An 18,508-nucleotide genomic window follows, 5' to 3' on the forward strand; every position below is an offset into this window, starting at 1 on the left:
GACTGGTCAGGCACAATTTGCCCTTGGTGAAGCCATGCTGACTGTCTCAGACCACCTCCTTGTCCTACGTGTGCCTTAACATTGCTTCTAGGAGGATACATTCCATGATCTCCCCAGGCACAGAGGTAAGGCTCACCAGTCTGTAGTTGCCCAGGTCTTCCTTTCTATCTTTTTTCAAAATGGGAGTGATGTTTCCCTTTTTCCAGTCACCAGGGACTTCACCTGACTGCCATGACTTTTCAGATATGGTGGAGATCACCTGTGTTTCATTTGCCTTTACAAACACTTGCATGTGTTGCTTCTGCCTCAATTATATTTCTTTTCCAAAAATGCCAAGCAGCTAAGTTGGCCAGTGACAATCAATTTATTCAACATTTATTCAGCATTTAGAGTATAAGGTAGGGAAATTGTCATAAAACCCAGTGCTGCAGATAATTGCCTGGGCACTCTGATTCTGAGCCTTACACCTTGAACCACATGATCTACTCATATATTCAAAATGTATAAACCTATTTATAACATTTGTGCTCCTGGTAAATGAGCTGCAGACTAAATACTATTTTAATAATACAGTGAATGAAATGTGAATAATTATAAGAAAAAATTGGGCTAATCATGGAAGGTTCATGAATGAAAATTGTCAACTTATTCACTGCAAGTTGTTTGCCTTGCTCTGACGTTAATTAAGTTCAAGGCTTTGGGTAAGTAGTTCTGGGTTGCTTCATTACAGGGCGAAGTGCAGCTCTGACCCATCTGGGATGCCTGAGCAGCAGCACGTGGGGGAGCTTCAGCATCTGACAGTGCAGGCTCCAGTGTGCTTCCTCTGCTCAGAATAAATCTCTGTCTGATTACTGTAATTAGCCACAGGTACTTCATAACAAACGCAAATAACCTTCCAATTATGTGATTGGAAGAAGAGAGAAGATTTCTACAATGCATGACCCTCAGTGGTTCTGAAAAAAATCTCACTTTTTTATTTCCCAGTTTATATTCAGTTAGAAGATGAGGTCTGTCCTCATTTTTGTATAATTACGCTGCCACTGCAGTTCTTTACCCGCCTGTGCTGCATGTTGCTCTCAGGCCGAGATGGTTCATTTTACAGCGAGTAGCTCATTGTTATTATTTGCCACCTGTGCATATGACACAGGCACATATGCACAAGTGCATATGACAACAGGCATTACACCAGTTGTACAGGGTTGTACAGCAAAAGCTAAACCAAGCAGGCACCAGCTGGTTTAGTGGTCAAGCCCAGTGGTCACAGGGGGCTTGTGTCCGGGGAGCCCCCAGCCTCACTGGGCAGCCCCCAGGGGAGGCTCCTCCTGACATCCAGCTTCCTGCCTCCCCTGTGCAGTGTTTGGTCCCCTCCAGGCTTGACAAAGCCTCCTGAGCCTTTTTGGGAGAGACAAGCTTGGAGAGAACAGAGTGGGAGCAGCTGCTGCAGTGAGCCTGGTGGGCAGCTGGCATGGACACCGTCACCTTCCCTATAGTAAATAATGCCATGATTAGATCTCCCTGTTCTGTGGAAAGTGTTTCTGACAGCATAACTGAGCATAGTGACTTTTATTATTACTCTCTCAACCTCTGGGCATGTTTTTAATTATTTTTTTTCTTGTTGTCTTTTTGCATGCTTTTAAAGTTCCATTAATGTGGACTGCCTTCAGTCTGTCTGTGTGTTAATCAACCAGTATTACAGGTGTGTGTATGAATGTCTCTATGGGAGGAAGTGGCAGAGGCTGGGGGTGTTCTCCCTTTTTCCCCTACCTCTCCATCCTATCAAAGAGATGGTCTACATCTGATAGAAGACTTGATGGCCTTTGACACATTATATGTGTTTGAATTGTCCCCTGAAACTCCTGTTTATTTATTTATTTACTTATTTATTCATTTTATTTCTATATCTCAAGAAATAACTCAAGTTATTTCTGTATTATATAATGAAAACTCTGAATTTTTGTTCTCTCTGGAGCTTGGGGAATTTTTTAAGCTGTTAATACTGAAAAATACCTTGCTCAATTAGAGGCACTTCTACTAAAATAAAAAATGGCCAAAAAATATTTCTTAAAGAGTTCTGGAATGTCTCATGCTATCTGTCTCAAGGATGTGTTCTGCATTTGCACAAACTGACTGCTGTTTGTACATAAGACATTTTATTTTTGGTAATGCTTTAGTTATTGAAGAAAACATTTTTAACAGATGCTTTTAAGACACCAGGAATAAAATTAAAGCTTACAGCTCTTTTGTCAGAAGTTTGTTGTGAAACAGAAATTCTTAGGATAGACTTTTTGCAGAATGGATCAGGCAAGCGAAACCAGGCTTAATGCTTGACAACCTCGGCCTCTCTTGAACTTGAAACTTAGGATATTTTTGGTGGAGCTTATAAATCTGTACCTTACAATGGCAGGCTATTTATTTTTAAATACCAGACATGAGACTGAAGGAGAAAGCAGCTGGAAGATATAGAAAGAGAGATAATCTATAAGGGCATATCTGCAAATGGAGAAAGGCAAACAAAAATCTAATGTGTCTTTTACAGTGCTCAAATAGTTTAACCCTCATCTGAGCCCCAAAAGTGCCCCTGCATAAGATCACAGCAGTTTCTAAGTTAAGGCAGAAGAGCTTGCTCACACTAGGGTGTCCATGAGGAGTCAGCCCAAAGTTATTAGTGTACAGTAAATTCAAATTCTGCCTTAGTCTGCACAAAATCTCCCGTGTGGACAAGCAACCGCCACCAAAATAGGAACATTTGATTGTCTTGAAGATAACTACACAGCCATAGTCTCAGACTGCTCTGTGAATATTCTGATGACTTATATGCATAGGAAAACAGTATTGAAGGGATTTAATTTTGAGATAGCTGATGGCAACAGTTTAGCAGAAGAGCATACATAGCAATTAATATCTTTCAGGCAACAGTGTATTGTTTATAACATGTCCTGTGATCAGATCATGGTTAGTAATCTGGAAGTAATTCCATGGAAGGGTACATCAGTGAAATTTGCTGAACTGTATTAGGCTCTGAGGCCTAATAGTTTAAGAATGATGCAAGGGACAAGCAAAATATTCCTGTAGTAATCCCATCACGCCTTCTCAATGTTCTCTTCAGTAGCAAGAGATTACCCATTGTGCAATAATTGATAAAGTTGATTATGTCAAGAGAGATTTCCTGAGCAAGGATTAGGCACAGACAATTCAAAGATTGATAGATTAGCAGTTTCCCTAGAAAAGAAATTAAGAACTGCCACCACAAAGAGCACGTATAACGGTTCATGAGTTGTATCATCCATCACCGAATTGTGACTGGGCTGATGTCTGTGCATTAAGAATCTCCAAGCTGTTTTATGCAGTTTGTCAACCAGGAAGGAGAATATGTTTATCCCATAGTGAATAAGCACTGGAAAATTTTTCAGAGATGTAGCTGTGTGGAAGAGTTCAGTATTCTTGAGCTTTCCCCTGTTTATACATTTAAAGTAAGGTACCTAGTAGCCCATGCCAGTACCAGGTATAGCAATCACCCTGCTTCCATCATACTTTATATGGCAACAAGTCCTGAATGTTTACCATTTCCCCCTGTATTCCATGTCTATCTGTACTAAAATATCTATTCTGAAATAATACTATAGTTGCATATGTGTGTATATAGGTATATATTTGAATGTGTATATGTATACATACACCCTAATCTGTATGTATTCTTTGCTGTTCAATTTCTTTCTTTTTTTTTTTTTTTTTTAATCACCATATAGGGATGGTTATTTCAAATGGATTGTTATTTCCTTCTGTTTCTAATGAAGACCTTAAGAGAAGGGGAAGGCACACAGTTTTAAATAAAATAAAACATCACATAATTTCAGTTCTTCTGGTGATGGATGTTGGAAATGCAATTAACCTCTTATTCTCCTATGTCATATATTGAATTCCATAGAGATGTGTATGTATGTGATACATGTTATGGGTCTCCAGACAACTCTGTTCCTTTGTATATGTGCAGGTAGGAAGAAAGGAAAAGAGCTTAACAACCATTATGTCAATAAACAAGACATTTCGATACAATGACTGCATAAGTAGGAAATTTTTGAAGTAATATCACTGAAAGCAACTAATATAACTTGAGAGTTGGGTAACAAAGGTTATCACCCTTTTTTAATCCATGAAGTCTCTGAAATGAAGAACATTTTTGATTCCTTGCAAGATTTTGGAAATGTAAATTAAGGACTTCTTTCTCACGTCTCTATTTTTAGTATCTGTCCTGTCTCCTGAATGTAAAGATATGAACTCAATATTCAAAATCAATTACAGCTTTGTCAACACTGCATCATGTAGTTATGACTACATTGCTGTTTTACAGACTTCTGTTTTACAGAATTATATGTTTGGTTCTTTAAAAACTATGGAAAAGGTGAGCTAATGTTGTAACATTTTTTAATAAACAATTCTTTTTTCTTGCTCACACTGTCACTTACTAGTATGTTCAGTTGCTTAATGTGAAACAGCAAAATCTCTCATACTAGGAGAAAAAATCTAGAAAGTGGAAAACCCACAGAACCCTTCTATTGATGGTTACAAAAATGACATACTGTTTCCCTCTCAACTGAAATGAAATACTGCCTCCACACTGAGACTTTGAATACCGATCTTGAGCTGTGAGCATTTTCCCAGCTATATTTAAACCCCGGAAAGCAGGATATATGGTAAAAAGGTTGAAAGCTCTTTAATATTTTGTCACGCAAACATTGCTGTACTAAAACACACAGCACTATTAAATTCAGAGGTGGCTGAAACTACAAAAGATGAAAATAATACCAGTGATTTAACCTGTGTTGTACTATTCCCTTCAAAGCTCATCAGTGGCATGAAAAACACTGGGACAGAGGTAAGAAAGAAATCACTGAATCCGTCGTGGTGAAAAGAGCAGTAAGACGCTGTCTGCAGTGTGCTACTTGGTGCTTGAAGTGGGACACTGTTACGTGACACAGCCAAGCCCTTTTTCCACTAAGAATGGTCAAGCTCCTGTGGGGTGTCTGAGATGACTGGCTGCTGGCACAGTGCTCCTGCAGGCTGGGGTGTAAGCTGAGCTCTCAGGATAGCTTGCCAGCAGCCAGATGACATGAACTTCTGGCATCCACAGCTTGCAGTAGCAGAGTCCCATAATTTAGTAACACATCATGTGAAGAGGTACTTCTTTTTTCTAGTTTTGAACCAGACACCTGCTGATTTTCTTTCACTTTCCTTTCCTTTCCTATCCAGCTCTTGTGCTATAAAACACACTGAAAATTTGTTCTCTGTTCATCTTCACTAAAGACTCATCATTTTAATACACCTTAGTTATGTTCAGGTGCAGTCCTTCTTTTTCCATGTACTTTAAGTTTATACAAAATGTCCTGCTTGGTCAGACCAGTGGTGCATTTAGCTCAAGATTATTTTTTCTAGCAAATAACAAATGAAATGTTAGTCAGGTAACACTCACAAGTCTGTCTATTTTCTAAGGTCCATTTCCTTATCTTTCCCCAGTGTCTACAGTTATTGTGTTAAAATGTTAGAGGTTACAAAACCCTGTGCCTTTTAGTATCTGTTTATAGACCTCTTGTTCATTAATTTATCTAACCCTATTTTAAATCAGCTGATAAATATTTGCCTTCATAATCTCCTTGGGTGACAGGATACAGATGTTGGTAACCCAGTGGCTGAAGAACCACTTTTTTGATGTGTTTTAAACCAATCTAGGATATGTTGTGTTGAAAGATTTAGTAATTAACTTCCTTACTCACCCCCTTCATCCTTTTGAAGCTTCAGTTGTATTTCTTCTGAGCCATCTCCTCTCCAAACTGAAGAGTCCTAGCTCTTTGAGTTTCCAGTCTTCCGACAGTGGCTCCAACCCCACAATTATTTCCAGTTACTCTTCTCTAACTCCACTGCATTCTTCTGGAGACTTGCAGACCACTTCTTCACACAACCCTTCATGTATCAATACACCACAGGTTTCTGTAGCAGCCACATGACCTCCTCTGATTTGCTCCCAGCACACATGGAGATGACCACCATCTGGGTTGGCACTTCTTGTACGCTCCACACATGGAGCTGTTGGCTTTTGCAGAACTGTCAGTAATGACACTAGGACCTCTTCCTGGACTTGTACCTGGCTATCTAGGGCTCAGCCTCTTGCTGGCATTGTTGAGATAATTGGTCCCTGGATGCATCATATCTTTGCTTTGCTGTGTACCTGCCCTGGGCAATCTCTTATTCCTTGTCAGGTTTAGAGGACCCAATTTCCATGCTCATGCACACTCCCCTCACATTACCTTGAAGACTCCTCTTAAGTCATTCTTTGTAGGAAAGCCATTTCTCTCTAGCATTCAATCATTTCTGTTGTCCTTACTTTTTCTGCTATATCATTTTAGTGATGGGGGAAGTAGAACAGACCACAGTATTCAAAGTATGAACATCTGAAGACTTTAAATAATGCCATAATGATATTTTGTATGGTGCTCTCTATTTTAGTCATAGTAATGGCCAGCATTTGATTTGCTTTTTGACAGCTTCTAAGATGGAGTTGATATTTTCATAGACCTTTTATAACTCACGATCTCTTTCCTGAGTGGCAATAACTAGTTCAGAGCCCATGCTGAGTACAGTACGTAAAGTTGAGATTTCTTTTTCTCCTCATATTCTCAATATTGGATTTCATCTGTCTTTTTTATCACCTATTTGACACTCTGAGACTCTGCTGCATCTCTGTGCAGCCAACTTTCATTTTTATTTCCCTGAATACCTTAGGACCATGAGGAAACTTGAAAGTTGTCTCCATTTTTTTAGATATGTGTAATGATCTAAATGTATTTTATATGTTAACCAGTTCTGGAAATGATTGCTGTGAAACTTGGCTAGTGATATACATGTTTGAGAAAGCTAAAAGCTTTGGTCATTTTTTTCCCCTCTTTTGTCTTTTAATGATTCTTTTATTATTATTATTATTATTATTATTATTATTATTATTATTATTATTATTATTATTATTATTATTATTATTATTATTATATAAGAGAAAGTGGATCTCTTATCATGATATCTTTGTTTCTTTAACGTCTTTAATGAGAAACATTTTCAATAATGTTTTAAAGTGTATAAACAAAGTTTCTCTTCACTGTATGCCTAGTGACTCCTTCAAAGGAACCTATCAGATATGTAAAGAATGGTTTCCCTCTGTAAAATTAATTTCCCTGGTACTTCCTACCTATGTCTATTAAATCTATTCTGTGCTATAATTTCTGGAATTATAAACTAGTATTGTGATTGGACATACTGTTTTTTAATTCTAGTAGAGTTATTTGAAAAATGGGTCTTGCACTTGGTACTTTTCATCCATCCGATGGTGAAACAGTTTATCACAGAGGCTGTAGTACTTATTGGGGGTTTTGATGTATTTTGTCCTTGAAATATGTATCATAAAACTATTTCATGTTTATCTGTATATTTTTGATTCATATATACTATTGGTAGCCCTGATTTGACTTTATATTTATATTCCAGTCAAGAATGACCTTATGAGAAGATCGGCATAGCTGTATTTATAAAACTGGAAAGAAAAAAAGGCACCAGAATGATTGCAAAGTGACAGAATTCCTAAATCTGAAATATTTTTTTCTGTTTCTAAAAACAAAAACAAAACAAAACAAACAACTCATTGCTTCTGCTGAATTTGTAGGGACGAAATCTGGTGCTTAAACGCAGTCCATGTGAAATGTTTGACAGTGGCTAGAACCACCAGCTTGGGCTGGTAGTCTATGGGAGGTCTACGGTCTATGGAGGACCTGTACCTTTCAAGAGAAGCAAGTATAGGACAGGTAAATTACAGTGAAGCACCAAAGCTTGTATTAGATGAATAAATTCAACAATCTGCACCTCTCCAAAAATGTTTGCAGAGCTTGAAACCAATACTTAGTTTTTCTAATCCTTGTGATGCTGTTGTCTTCTATATGGGAGAAGTTGTTCTCTCTATCTTTACATGGATTGATTCATTTTAGAATTTTTTAAATTTAGCCTAATCTCTGAAATATTAATATTCCAACTAGTTTTACTTATGTAACATGGATTATCCATGATTTACTGCATAAAAATAGTCTGAGTTGCATTTTGCTCATATGAAAGCTCTCAGACCATATATAAGAGGATCTATAACAAAACCTGTCAATTATTTCTGTTTCCATATTAATAATAAAGCCGACCCAGTTCTGGTCTTTTGAAACTTACATGAGATGTTTTTTAGAGAAACCACTTATTTCCCCTCTGCATACAGTCCCTTTGGACTTTTGTAAGCTCTCAGGTCTAGTCACATGAGCAATTGCATCAGCAACTAACATGTTCAAAAAAAAAATAAAAAATCTGCAATTCTGCAGCTTAAAGTGCACTAATGAAATTAGATGTTTTAAAACAATTAAGATTTGAAATCGTTCCTTACCCAATGGACTTTTAAGGTTTTAAAACTCCTTAATTTGATCTACATGTCATTTTAATAATTAGGTGCCATTTGATGGTTGTTGTTTATCATTAAGGGTTGAAAAATATATACTGTTTAATAAATTCTTCCAGTGTCTTTTTTTTTTCTTCTTAAGGCACATCTCTGAGTTCAGTGGATTTTACATCTTATCTCATTAGTATCAGAAGTAAATCTTCACTGGAATATAATTATTATGATTAAAATCATCTGGCAGTGTGATGGTGCACTGTACGTTATTTTCACTTTTAACTTTCAGTCTGTTTCCTTTCTTATGTTACATTTCAGATTAACAATTAATTTCAGTTGGCGTAGGTTCACTGCAATTAGACAAACTAGTACGTAGCTGGCTGTACTGATTTTCAAGTCTTGTAAAAACTGCTGACCTTCAAAGGGTATGTATGTGTGTCTCCATAAAAACTTGTGTTATGTATTTAAATATTAATGTATTTATGCAGTAATAATGACTATTGCAGTTTCATTTGGAAGATAACTTGGAGTTCTGAACCCATCATTTCGATCTGCTTTCCTGTACTCTGACTATTAGCCGTGAAACTATTTTGAAAACAGAAAAATGCATAAGCTATTCTGTACTTATCTCTGAAATGAGCTACCTCTTAAATTGTTTTTTAATGTAAGTTTGCTATGTTGTTTCACTGAATAAGATGGGTAACTTGCCTAGTAAAAAAAATAATGTATTTGCAAGGAAAGTAATTTTTTCTTCTTTCTCTGTACTAAATGGGAGGAAATTTTTCAGACTTTGTACTTAAAGGTCAGGCACAACCTAAACTCCTTTAAAAAAACAACTGTTATTTAGCCAAAACACTTTAGTTCATCACTGTAATTGATCAGGAATTGAGCATCACATATTCTTGGTGATAAGAAGATATAGTACCTCACTTACAATGGAACAAATAATAGATATGCCAGTCTTTTGAAAGGACATATGATTATCTTCTGTTTTCACACTGGAAATCAAGTGCAACTCATAGCAGTAGACAGAAAGCTGAGATGGAGAAAGGCCTTTAAATGCAGAGAAATTTTTTTTTCAGTTTTTTGAATTATTTTTTTACGATATGCTAGAATTCCTAGATAAACTTTGCATTAACAAAATACACTATCTAGTGTTACTTTTCTAATGACATAAAAATATTCTGAACAGCCTACATAATAAATATGTGATCTAATTAATATTATAAAATCATATATTGAATTTGCCCAAGACCAGATTAATTTCTTTTGGGACTAATAGGTAGAGATACATGTTTTATAGGTATGTTTTTAACTTCAGCAGTGTACAGGAGAGAAATACACCAATAGGAATAATTTTAGAAAGGAATTCCCTGAGGTAACCAGGTTCTGTCTTAGGACAGTAATCTTGAGACTTTAAAAAAAAAAAAACAACAAAAAAAACACACACACACACACACACACAAAACAAAAACAAACAAACACACACACACACACAAAAACTAAAACAAACAAACAAAAAAAAACCACAAAACCAACCAACCAACCAAACAAACAAAAAACAAAACAAAACAAAACAAAAAACAAACAAACAAACAAACCAAAAAAAACCACTTTTATATTAGGAAGCCTGTTCTAGTGTTTGACCACCCTTGTGGTAAAGAAATTTTTCCTAATGTCCAGTCTGAACCTACCTTGGAGCTGCTTTGTGGAATTCCCACACATCCTTTCATCAATCACTGGGGAGCAGAGACCAGCACCTCCCACTCCATTTCACCTCCTCAGGAGATTTCAGAGAGCAGTGTGGTTGTCTTTTGGCCTCCTCTTCTCCAGACTGAACAACCCAACTGTCCTCAGCCTCTTCTCTGCCTCTAACCCTGTTGCCAGCGCTATAGCCCTCCTCTGGACACTTTCAAGTATCTTAACATCCTTTTTACTTTGTAGAGCCCAGAAATGCATACAATATTCAGATGAGACTACAGCAATGCTAAATATAATGGAAGAATCAACATGTTAAAAATTATTTTTATTACAAGTATCGTGTTTTTTATCATAGAGTCAATTGCTTCTTATTAGTGGGAAGGTTTTCCTAGTGATACTGTTAGTAACAATTTATAGACAGTTATTTGTAAGGCTGACATCCTGACTTTGCACCTTCCTGATTGCATTGGCCAGTTTGGCAAGGCATTTTGTGTATCCAGCACATCTTTTGTTTTAACTAAACTTTTCTTTGGTTTTATTTTATGTGGGTTTATTTTTACATTCTCTTAACACATTTTTGTATTTAGTGTCCTATTTTTTAATCATAGTTCACTTGCAGCAGCATCATTTTGCAATCATCTTGACATTTGTAATGTCAACTCTGCAGACTTGCATTAACCTCATTTTGCCATCATCTTGATGTACTAACCTGTATATAGACCTGTGCAAAAATAATTTAACATTCATCTGAGTTTGTGCAGTAATGTCTCATTAGACTTGAACTAACAGAATTTTGTCATCATAATTTGCTGTCATAATAACACAGCCTTCACAGATTTAATGTGACAGTCTTTTGCCACTGCAACTAAGGCTTTGAGCAGTTGTCATCCAGGGGGACTTAAGGTGAAATCCATGTAATTAAAACACACACTCTTAATAGTCCTATATTTTAAGCCATTTTTCACATATCTTAAACAATAATTAATCATGCTAAAGTTTAGCACTTGTTTAGCTTGTTTTCTTCATTTTCTACATGGGAAAGAAAAAAACATAGTTGAATGATGAGTGACTGGCAGAGCTGCTAATGGAATTTAGGTCTGCAGATTGTCTCTGTACTCTTGTATCCATTGGACTTCTCTCCTTTATCTGCACAATTAATTTTGTTTGAGATGAATACAAATTTGAAATGTATGTGACAGGCTGTGTTAACTAGTCTGTAACTCTCGTTTTGGAGTGCTACAGAATACTGAGGTGAGAGAGATTAGATTTCTTCTACTGCAAGGGTTGAGATAGGCCAAATGTACTTTGTTACACTTGAAAGAATTTGTTGAACTTTTTCATATAAAATTCCACTAAAGGGGACAACATCCCTGTACATATGTTTTCATGTATGTAAGCGATCTGGTACTCTCACCATTTATCTTAATACCAAATGTAAATTGGCTTTACCCAAATAATGTCCCTCTCCACAGCACATGTGAAAAAAATTACCCTGGAGTGTTGCTATTTTGCATGCTGAAAGGAAGCAGTTATATATCCCGTTGCCTTGCCTTTCCAGACTAAACACATGTCAATCCTTCAGTCTTTTCTCTGCAAAGAAACCTTGACTATTTGGTGTCTGTAATGCTAAGTGCTCTCCTATTTGTCTGTGGCTTTCATAGTGTCATATCAAAATTGTCCATGACTGAACCACTGACTGGAGCAGAGTAAAACTAGGGAAGTACACGATGGGTGAGAGGAGTACTTCTTAAGCAGCTGGAGGCCGAGTTGTGTTTCCCTACAGAAGTCTGTGTTTATGTTAGCAGCAAACACATTTGCTATGCAAAATGACCTTGAGTTGTTCTTGGCATAGCTGATACAGCTTGCCTGCCGACTTAGGTGAATTCTCTGTCTCCTATGCTATGATTGCTGACTCTGGTTCACAATTAAATCTCAGTTCCTTATTGATATTCTTTGCAATCAGCTTGGCATTTGTCCTCTCCTCCTTATGTATTGTATTTGCTTTTGTTCTTTAAATACCCGCTTCTTTTCTGAACTAAATTTGATTTTGTTTGCAGTTGTTTGTTTTTAGCCAGAGGAACTTCTTTGCTTCTTAATGGCAGATAGGCACCTAGACAATGTTTTCAACATCTTCCAATTATTGTTCATGTTTTTCTGCTTCAATTTTCTCCTTATTGATTAAGGTTTGTAATGTGAAATTGGCTCATTTTAAAAGATATATAGAAATGGACATATATATTTTACCAGCACCTGTGTGCACATGGTGCCCTGGTAATGTTCATCCCTGCAAGTGTGCACACAAAATTGGTTAGTATTTCACTATTTACATGCAATGTGAGTAAGAAAGTTATTTGTATTTAGGCAATCACTGCTTGTGGAGTCTGGGATCAGTTCCACTGTAGATACTGATGCTGTATACAGACTTCCCTTGCGGGAGTTGCAACAGCTTTCAGGATTGGGTACATTTTACCTGAATTTTGGAGCTACTTTGCAAACATAACTTTATGGAAAGTTTTTTTCTGCCAAGATAGGGGCCCAGGTGTGACATGCTGTCTCACTTCTGGTCCTTGTGCCCAGATTTTCTTCTTGGGTTTTGAGAAGACGGAGAGAAGAGGGGTAGTCTTACCTTGGTTTCTCATATTTGGAAGACACAACCATGGGTGGGTCAACAAAAGAGAAAGGTGAGAGCCAGGCCTTTTCCCCCAGAGGGCACTTTGGAGCAGGAGTCTCTCTGGAGGATCCTCTTTGTAGATTATGTGGGATGCTTATAGTGGTTGAACTGAGTTACATGCCTAACACGTGTAGAGAAAGGGATATTAGTTAATAAGATGTTCTCCCTTCTGGTCATTTGAGCCTCTCTGGAGGATGAAGAACAGATAGGTATAACTAGGTATAACTGAGTAATTTTAATTCTTCTTCATTACTTCAACTCCTACCATCTATCAGTAATTTAAATCTCCTTCTTCTCCTCTTTATACTCTTAATATTAGTGTGTGTTTTTTTGTTTGTTTGTTTGTTTGTTTGTTTTTAATTTGCTATCTTTTCTTATGGTTTCCTTTTGATGATTCAGTGCATCTCCTGAGCACTCTGGTCCAAGAGGCTCCCTTTTAGACTGATTTCACTTCTGCTGCAGTGAAAGTTTATGAAAGTTGGATGATTTACAGGATTTGAGAATGAAGATCTACCCAATACAAGCTGTTACGTGTATAGGAAATGGAGGCAGCAAATCCTGCCCTGCTAAATCTGCTTGGGACCTTGCCCCGAAGAGAGTTTCCATAAAAACAGACCAACAACAACAACGAAACAATGCTACTCCATCTTTAGTTGAAGCTTTCCAAAACATGTAGTGATGTTACTTTTCTTAAAACTGGTAAGAAGGGTTTCCAGCTAGATGGTCTCCAAAAAGAGGATGACCCTATTCCAAATCAGCTACAGCATGAAGGAGATCGATTGCTCGGGAAGAGCATAAAAACTGTTATGAAATAATATGCTGGTCCATATGTTACAGAGCGGTTTCAAACAGAAGTGTTTCATGATATAGAAATGTGTAGAGTGGAAACTGGATGGTCTATGACAGCCACTTGCATGTGAAAAGGCTTTGCCTTTTACTGCATTATCTTGACTGCTAATTTTCAGGCTATAAAGTGGTTAATATCTGCTATACTGGAAGACAAAACTTACTGCTTTCTTTAGAATTAAAAGCAAGTGCTTTTTTGTTTGTTTGTTTTTGCCTTTCTCTTTCTGGTCTGCAAATCAAATAAACATATGGAGAGAAAAAAGAAAAAAAAAATCCTTGCAACCTGTACTAGTAATTTCTACATTTTGAAGTAAAAATAGAATGAAAAATGAAAGTAAGAATTCTGCTTCAGTTACTCATGTTGGAAAGACTTTCTTTTTCTTTTTTTCTTGCTGATTTCACAGGAAAATCAGAAGCTTTGTGTTTACTTCTGTTGTGATAAAGCTGTTGATTTTTTCCCCTCTGTTGCTGACATGCAAGTGATTTTTCTTATTACAGGAAGTGAATAATAAAAAGACTCAGAGCCAATATACCACCAGGGCAAAACCACATGCTGTGCATTAGTGCTTAAAAGATTCCCATCCCACTTTTCTCTTTGCATCAGTCCCAGTCCCTACAGCTAAGCACTTCTTCCCACGCAGATAGATGTGATAGATTTGCAAATACTGGCAAGAGCATAGAGAGATCATATTATGAGCCTAATGGTTGAACTGAGTGACAGACTTGGACTGCTTTATTTTTCATTTTTTTTTAGGTCAGATTTGGCACAAAGTTAAAAACAGGGTGGAATAAAGTTTGAAATGTTTTCTGAAATTATAATCAAAATATTATGTCTTAGGTTTATTCTCTAAGCACTCTGCCTGATGTTGAGTTGTGTTGGCAAACAACATTTGCCATTGGGATGTTTGAGAAGTCATAAGAGGTTTGTAAATCAGTTTTACACGACATGTTACCTATTTGTTATTTTCTTGTTTGATTTACTAACAGGAAAAGAGATGCTGTTAGGTGGTATAAATGGCAATATGGTGTGCTTTTGTATTTATTTGTATCATAGCAAATTACAGTGAGATGGAAGATTAGTTACTCTGTGGAGGTTGTTAACATGAAGTTCTTATTTGATTTATTTATGTCTAACTGGGGACCTGTCCTCCCATATAAATTACTCTGGCTACTGTTTTATTTCTCAAGTCAAGACCATAATTTTCCACTTGTGACTTTTCTTAACATTCCTGAGTTTTGATGTAGCCCTTTAATATGTTATAGGAGAAGGGGACAACCTGAGAATGGGATTCATATGTCCGGTGTGAGGATTAACCCTTATCTTCAAGTCCTAATCTCTCTCTGGTTTATCCTGCTGAGACGGTAAACTTGGCTGCCAGACTTAAATGTTGAAATCCACTTCTTTTCTAGGGTCACACTGATATATGCTGAATCCAATCTCCTAAATGGTGCCTGGACAGACAGTTTATTGTTGGGCCTTGTTTTCAAATTGTTACTGGGTTCTTCTGAATTGTCTCCAGTTTTGCATTACTGTCATGCTCTTACCATTAGAAAAGAGATATTCTCAACTTTATCAGCACTTCTGTTTTGAAAGGACTTCTCAAGCAGCAAAATAAACAGCCTCTGTATGAAGTGTTTGTTAATGGATAGCTGAAAATCACCCTACCTCTTTCTGCAAAACAGATGATTTTCTTTCATTTAACCCATTACTGTTTGTGAAAGAGGAAGGCAACGTTAAATTAGAGCTGCAGCTATCATTTGAAAACAAAACAAAACATCTTCATTGTTCTAAATTTTCTAGATTGCCCACCATCCCTGTAACTGAGGCTTGCTCCTATCCCCTCTTGTAGCAAGGGCCTTGCAATCTCTGAGCACTCAGCAGAGGTGCTGCCAGCTGGAGCCTGCTCCTTACAGCATCTAGAGGGAATGGTGAGACAGGCAGCCTCCAGGGAGGCTCCAGCACTGGTTGGGTACCCAGAAATTACCTGACACAGATATACAGCAAGGCTATGGCTTGCTTTCTGTTTTTGAAGAGAGCCAGAGCTTTTAATGCTGGTTCAGAAAACAAAAACAAAACAAAACAAAACTATAAACAAGCAAGGGTGATGTGTCAAAATCATAAATTCAGTTCCACATTATAGATGGAACATATATGTATACACCATGCTGGCCAGTAGGCCCAGACAGATGCATATAAAACTTCTCAGTAGAGTTGAAGTTTCTGTGTATAAACCGATGCTGAAAGTAGACTTTAATTTTAAAAGCTTCTCAATTTTCTTTACCCCCTAAAAAACAAACAAACAAACAACAACAACAACAAAAAAAATACACAAAACCACAGTTAAAAAGACAGTAGGTTTGACCACTGACTTTTGTTATTTCTCTCTATGGCCCAATAAGCCTTGAATCTTTTCCCATTGAATGACAGAGCTTCAGTACCATAAAGGGAAAACATTTCTGGGATGAATGTTTCTGCACTCCTGTGCAGGCCCTGCAGCTCTGAATGACCCCAGCAAGAAGAGAAGAAGCAAACCTGGATTTCCTGCATGTGGTGGGGGATTATTTATTTAGAAAATCTTTCTGAATATTACCACCAATCATTTATTTCAGCTGTGTTTTAGGAGAAAATATCAAGTAGTACTGAATTTCTTGCAGAGCCTGATCAGAGTCTTCTCTGGTGGTCTCAAATACATTACCAGTGAAGATTACTATTCCACATCGTTTGTGGGTTATGGATGAAATTAGGTGTAAAACAGATTGCAGAGAGCTCTGTCAAACCTAAGGCCCTCAAGAGTCATACTTGGAAACAGATTTAGGCACCTGAATTTTTTCTATTCAAAGTTTTGAAGAGAAAGTTAGTTACCTTAAAAGATTGAAATTAATAGGAGTCAGGAGGGTCACAATTCCAGCATTAGGGACCTACCTTCAAGATAGCTTTTCCTCTTGGTCCTTACATACATTGCTGAGGCTCAGTTATTAGCAATATGAGTTATCGAGGGTGACCGTAAACATTTTAAAAGAACTTTTGCACAATAAGCAGTTTCTCTCCTGAGTTTCCTCGGTTTCCTTCTCCCTTAAATAATCAAAATGCTGCTGCTGTCACGGAGTGCTCTGCTCTGCTACAGATTATTTTCTACATCGGTTCATGAGTTGCAGTTCTTGTGGACTGCAAATTAATCCGTAGGAGTCTGTTGGCATGTGCTGTACCTCCAGGTTCTCCAGGGTATTAATTTGACTATTGATGTAGAAAATGCCAGTGGCTGTAAAGGTATATTACGCACTTTATTTTTTGTGTTTATTTTTCTGTATAATCCAGGAATTTACTTACAAACATGTAATCACTGTGACTGGATGTTTAGCCTTTAAAGTGGAATAACGTATTTTTCAATTTTGGGGGGATAGATTTAAAAAAAAAAAAAGAAGAAAGTAAAGCACATTATTTTAAATGATTTTTCAAATGAAGCCATGAATTAATAACATAATTCTTTGTGACCCATCTCTACAGGACGTATGTACTCTACAAAATATATACTCTAGAAAGTAGCCATATAAAAGTCCGGATTTGTGTGGAGGACACTCAGTCCTGTTCCAAAGAATTATGTGTATGACTGTGTTTAATTTCTCACAGAAACTATGGGTCTGGGACCATGAGAAACCAGAGGCCTGGGACTGATGCAGGGGAGGGTCCCACCTGTTTGGGGCCCAGAGGTTTTGGGATTTGGGAGTTAAGGAATGTTCCTGTGCTTCTGTGCACTGTGTTTTCTGCAGCTTGTTCCTGGGCTGTGCCTAGCTACAGTACTTGCATGGTTTAGTTGGGAGTGGAAAGGTGGAAAGGTCAAATATAAGTCATTGGTTTGTTTTGGTTTGTTTTTCTCTGTAAGTAGGTACTGACTTACCACAACCTGTGTTTGTATTTACACAGTTTGGAAAGAACATTTTTTCCCCCCCATAACTGTGAGAGTAATTGCAATCCCAAAAGGATAGAGCTGCCACCCCTCTCCTAAATAGGGAGGCTCCTGTCTGGGGATGGGCTAGGGGTCATTTGCTGGGGAGGGGGAAATCTGGCCCATAGGGGGCTCCGGGCAGCTGGGCGAAGGGGTCAAGAAATGTCATCGCCCCACTCTGCCGTGTTAAATGCTAACTGGAAAGCCCTAACACATAATTTAAATCCTTTACACATGCCACCCTGGAAGCAGAGCCTTATATGTAGAGTGCATGGGCTGTCCTATTATGGGAAATCAACTTTGTTTTGAGGGAAGCACAGAGCACTGCTTCTGCGCAGGTCCTGGAATTTGAAACATGTAGGGGCCTCCAAAGAGCAGGGCATGAGTTACGGTGCCGGCTGGGTGGCAGCGAGGATCCCCAGCTTGCCGTGCCCGGCACGGACCCTGCTGGCTGCCAGCTGCATCCCACCGGGGCTCTTGCTGCGTGCTCCCCCACAAACTTGCCGGGGCTTATGCAGGGACGTGTGTGTCATTCTGCGGGGACAAGCCTAATTCAGCGACTGGAGCGGCAAAGTGGGAATATACTTTGCCAAGAAACACTTTGCTGTTGTTTTCCTTTTCCTCTGTTTTGTGGAGAGATTCATGTCTGCTCACGTGCTTTGGTATGAGGAAGTGGAAGATGATTGTAAGTACGAACAGACTGACATGATCTATCCCAATATTTGTCCTGACAGAGCAGCAGAGTGCTACGCAGCCCACTAACAGCATGCATTTTTAAATGTTTGCTTTCAGGGTCTTTTAAAGAAGGAGAGCACCCGGGAGGGGGGAAAATAAAGAGAATTTTGTGGTCTCCGTTAGAGGGTAAAGCCCAATGCGTTCTATATA

General features: G+C 37.9%; 1 protein-coding gene across 11 annotated transcripts in view; it reads left to right on the forward strand.

The window, feature by feature from the left end:
• DMD (dystrophin) overlaps window positions 1-18,508 on the forward strand; it is a 1,220,482-nt gene that overhangs the window by 154,007 nt on the left and 1,047,967 nt on the right. The window contains exon 1 of one of the 11 annotated variants that reach the window (XM_068686745.1): window positions 17,957-18,308. The exons of the other annotated variants lie outside the window; for them this stretch is intronic. Coding sequence (XP_068542846.1) covers window positions 18,266-18,308 — 43 coding nt within the window. The 5' untranslated portion in view covers window positions 17,957-18,265. Of the gene's footprint in view, window positions 1-17,956; window positions 18,309-18,508 lie in introns of those variants that run through there. 11 annotated transcript variants of the gene reach the window in all.

This window comes from Anas acuta, chromosome 1 (assembly GCF_963932015.1).
Source record: "Anas acuta chromosome 1, bAnaAcu1.1, whole genome shotgun sequence".
Taxonomy (NCBI): Eukaryota; Metazoa; Chordata; class Aves; order Anseriformes; family Anatidae; genus Anas; species Anas acuta.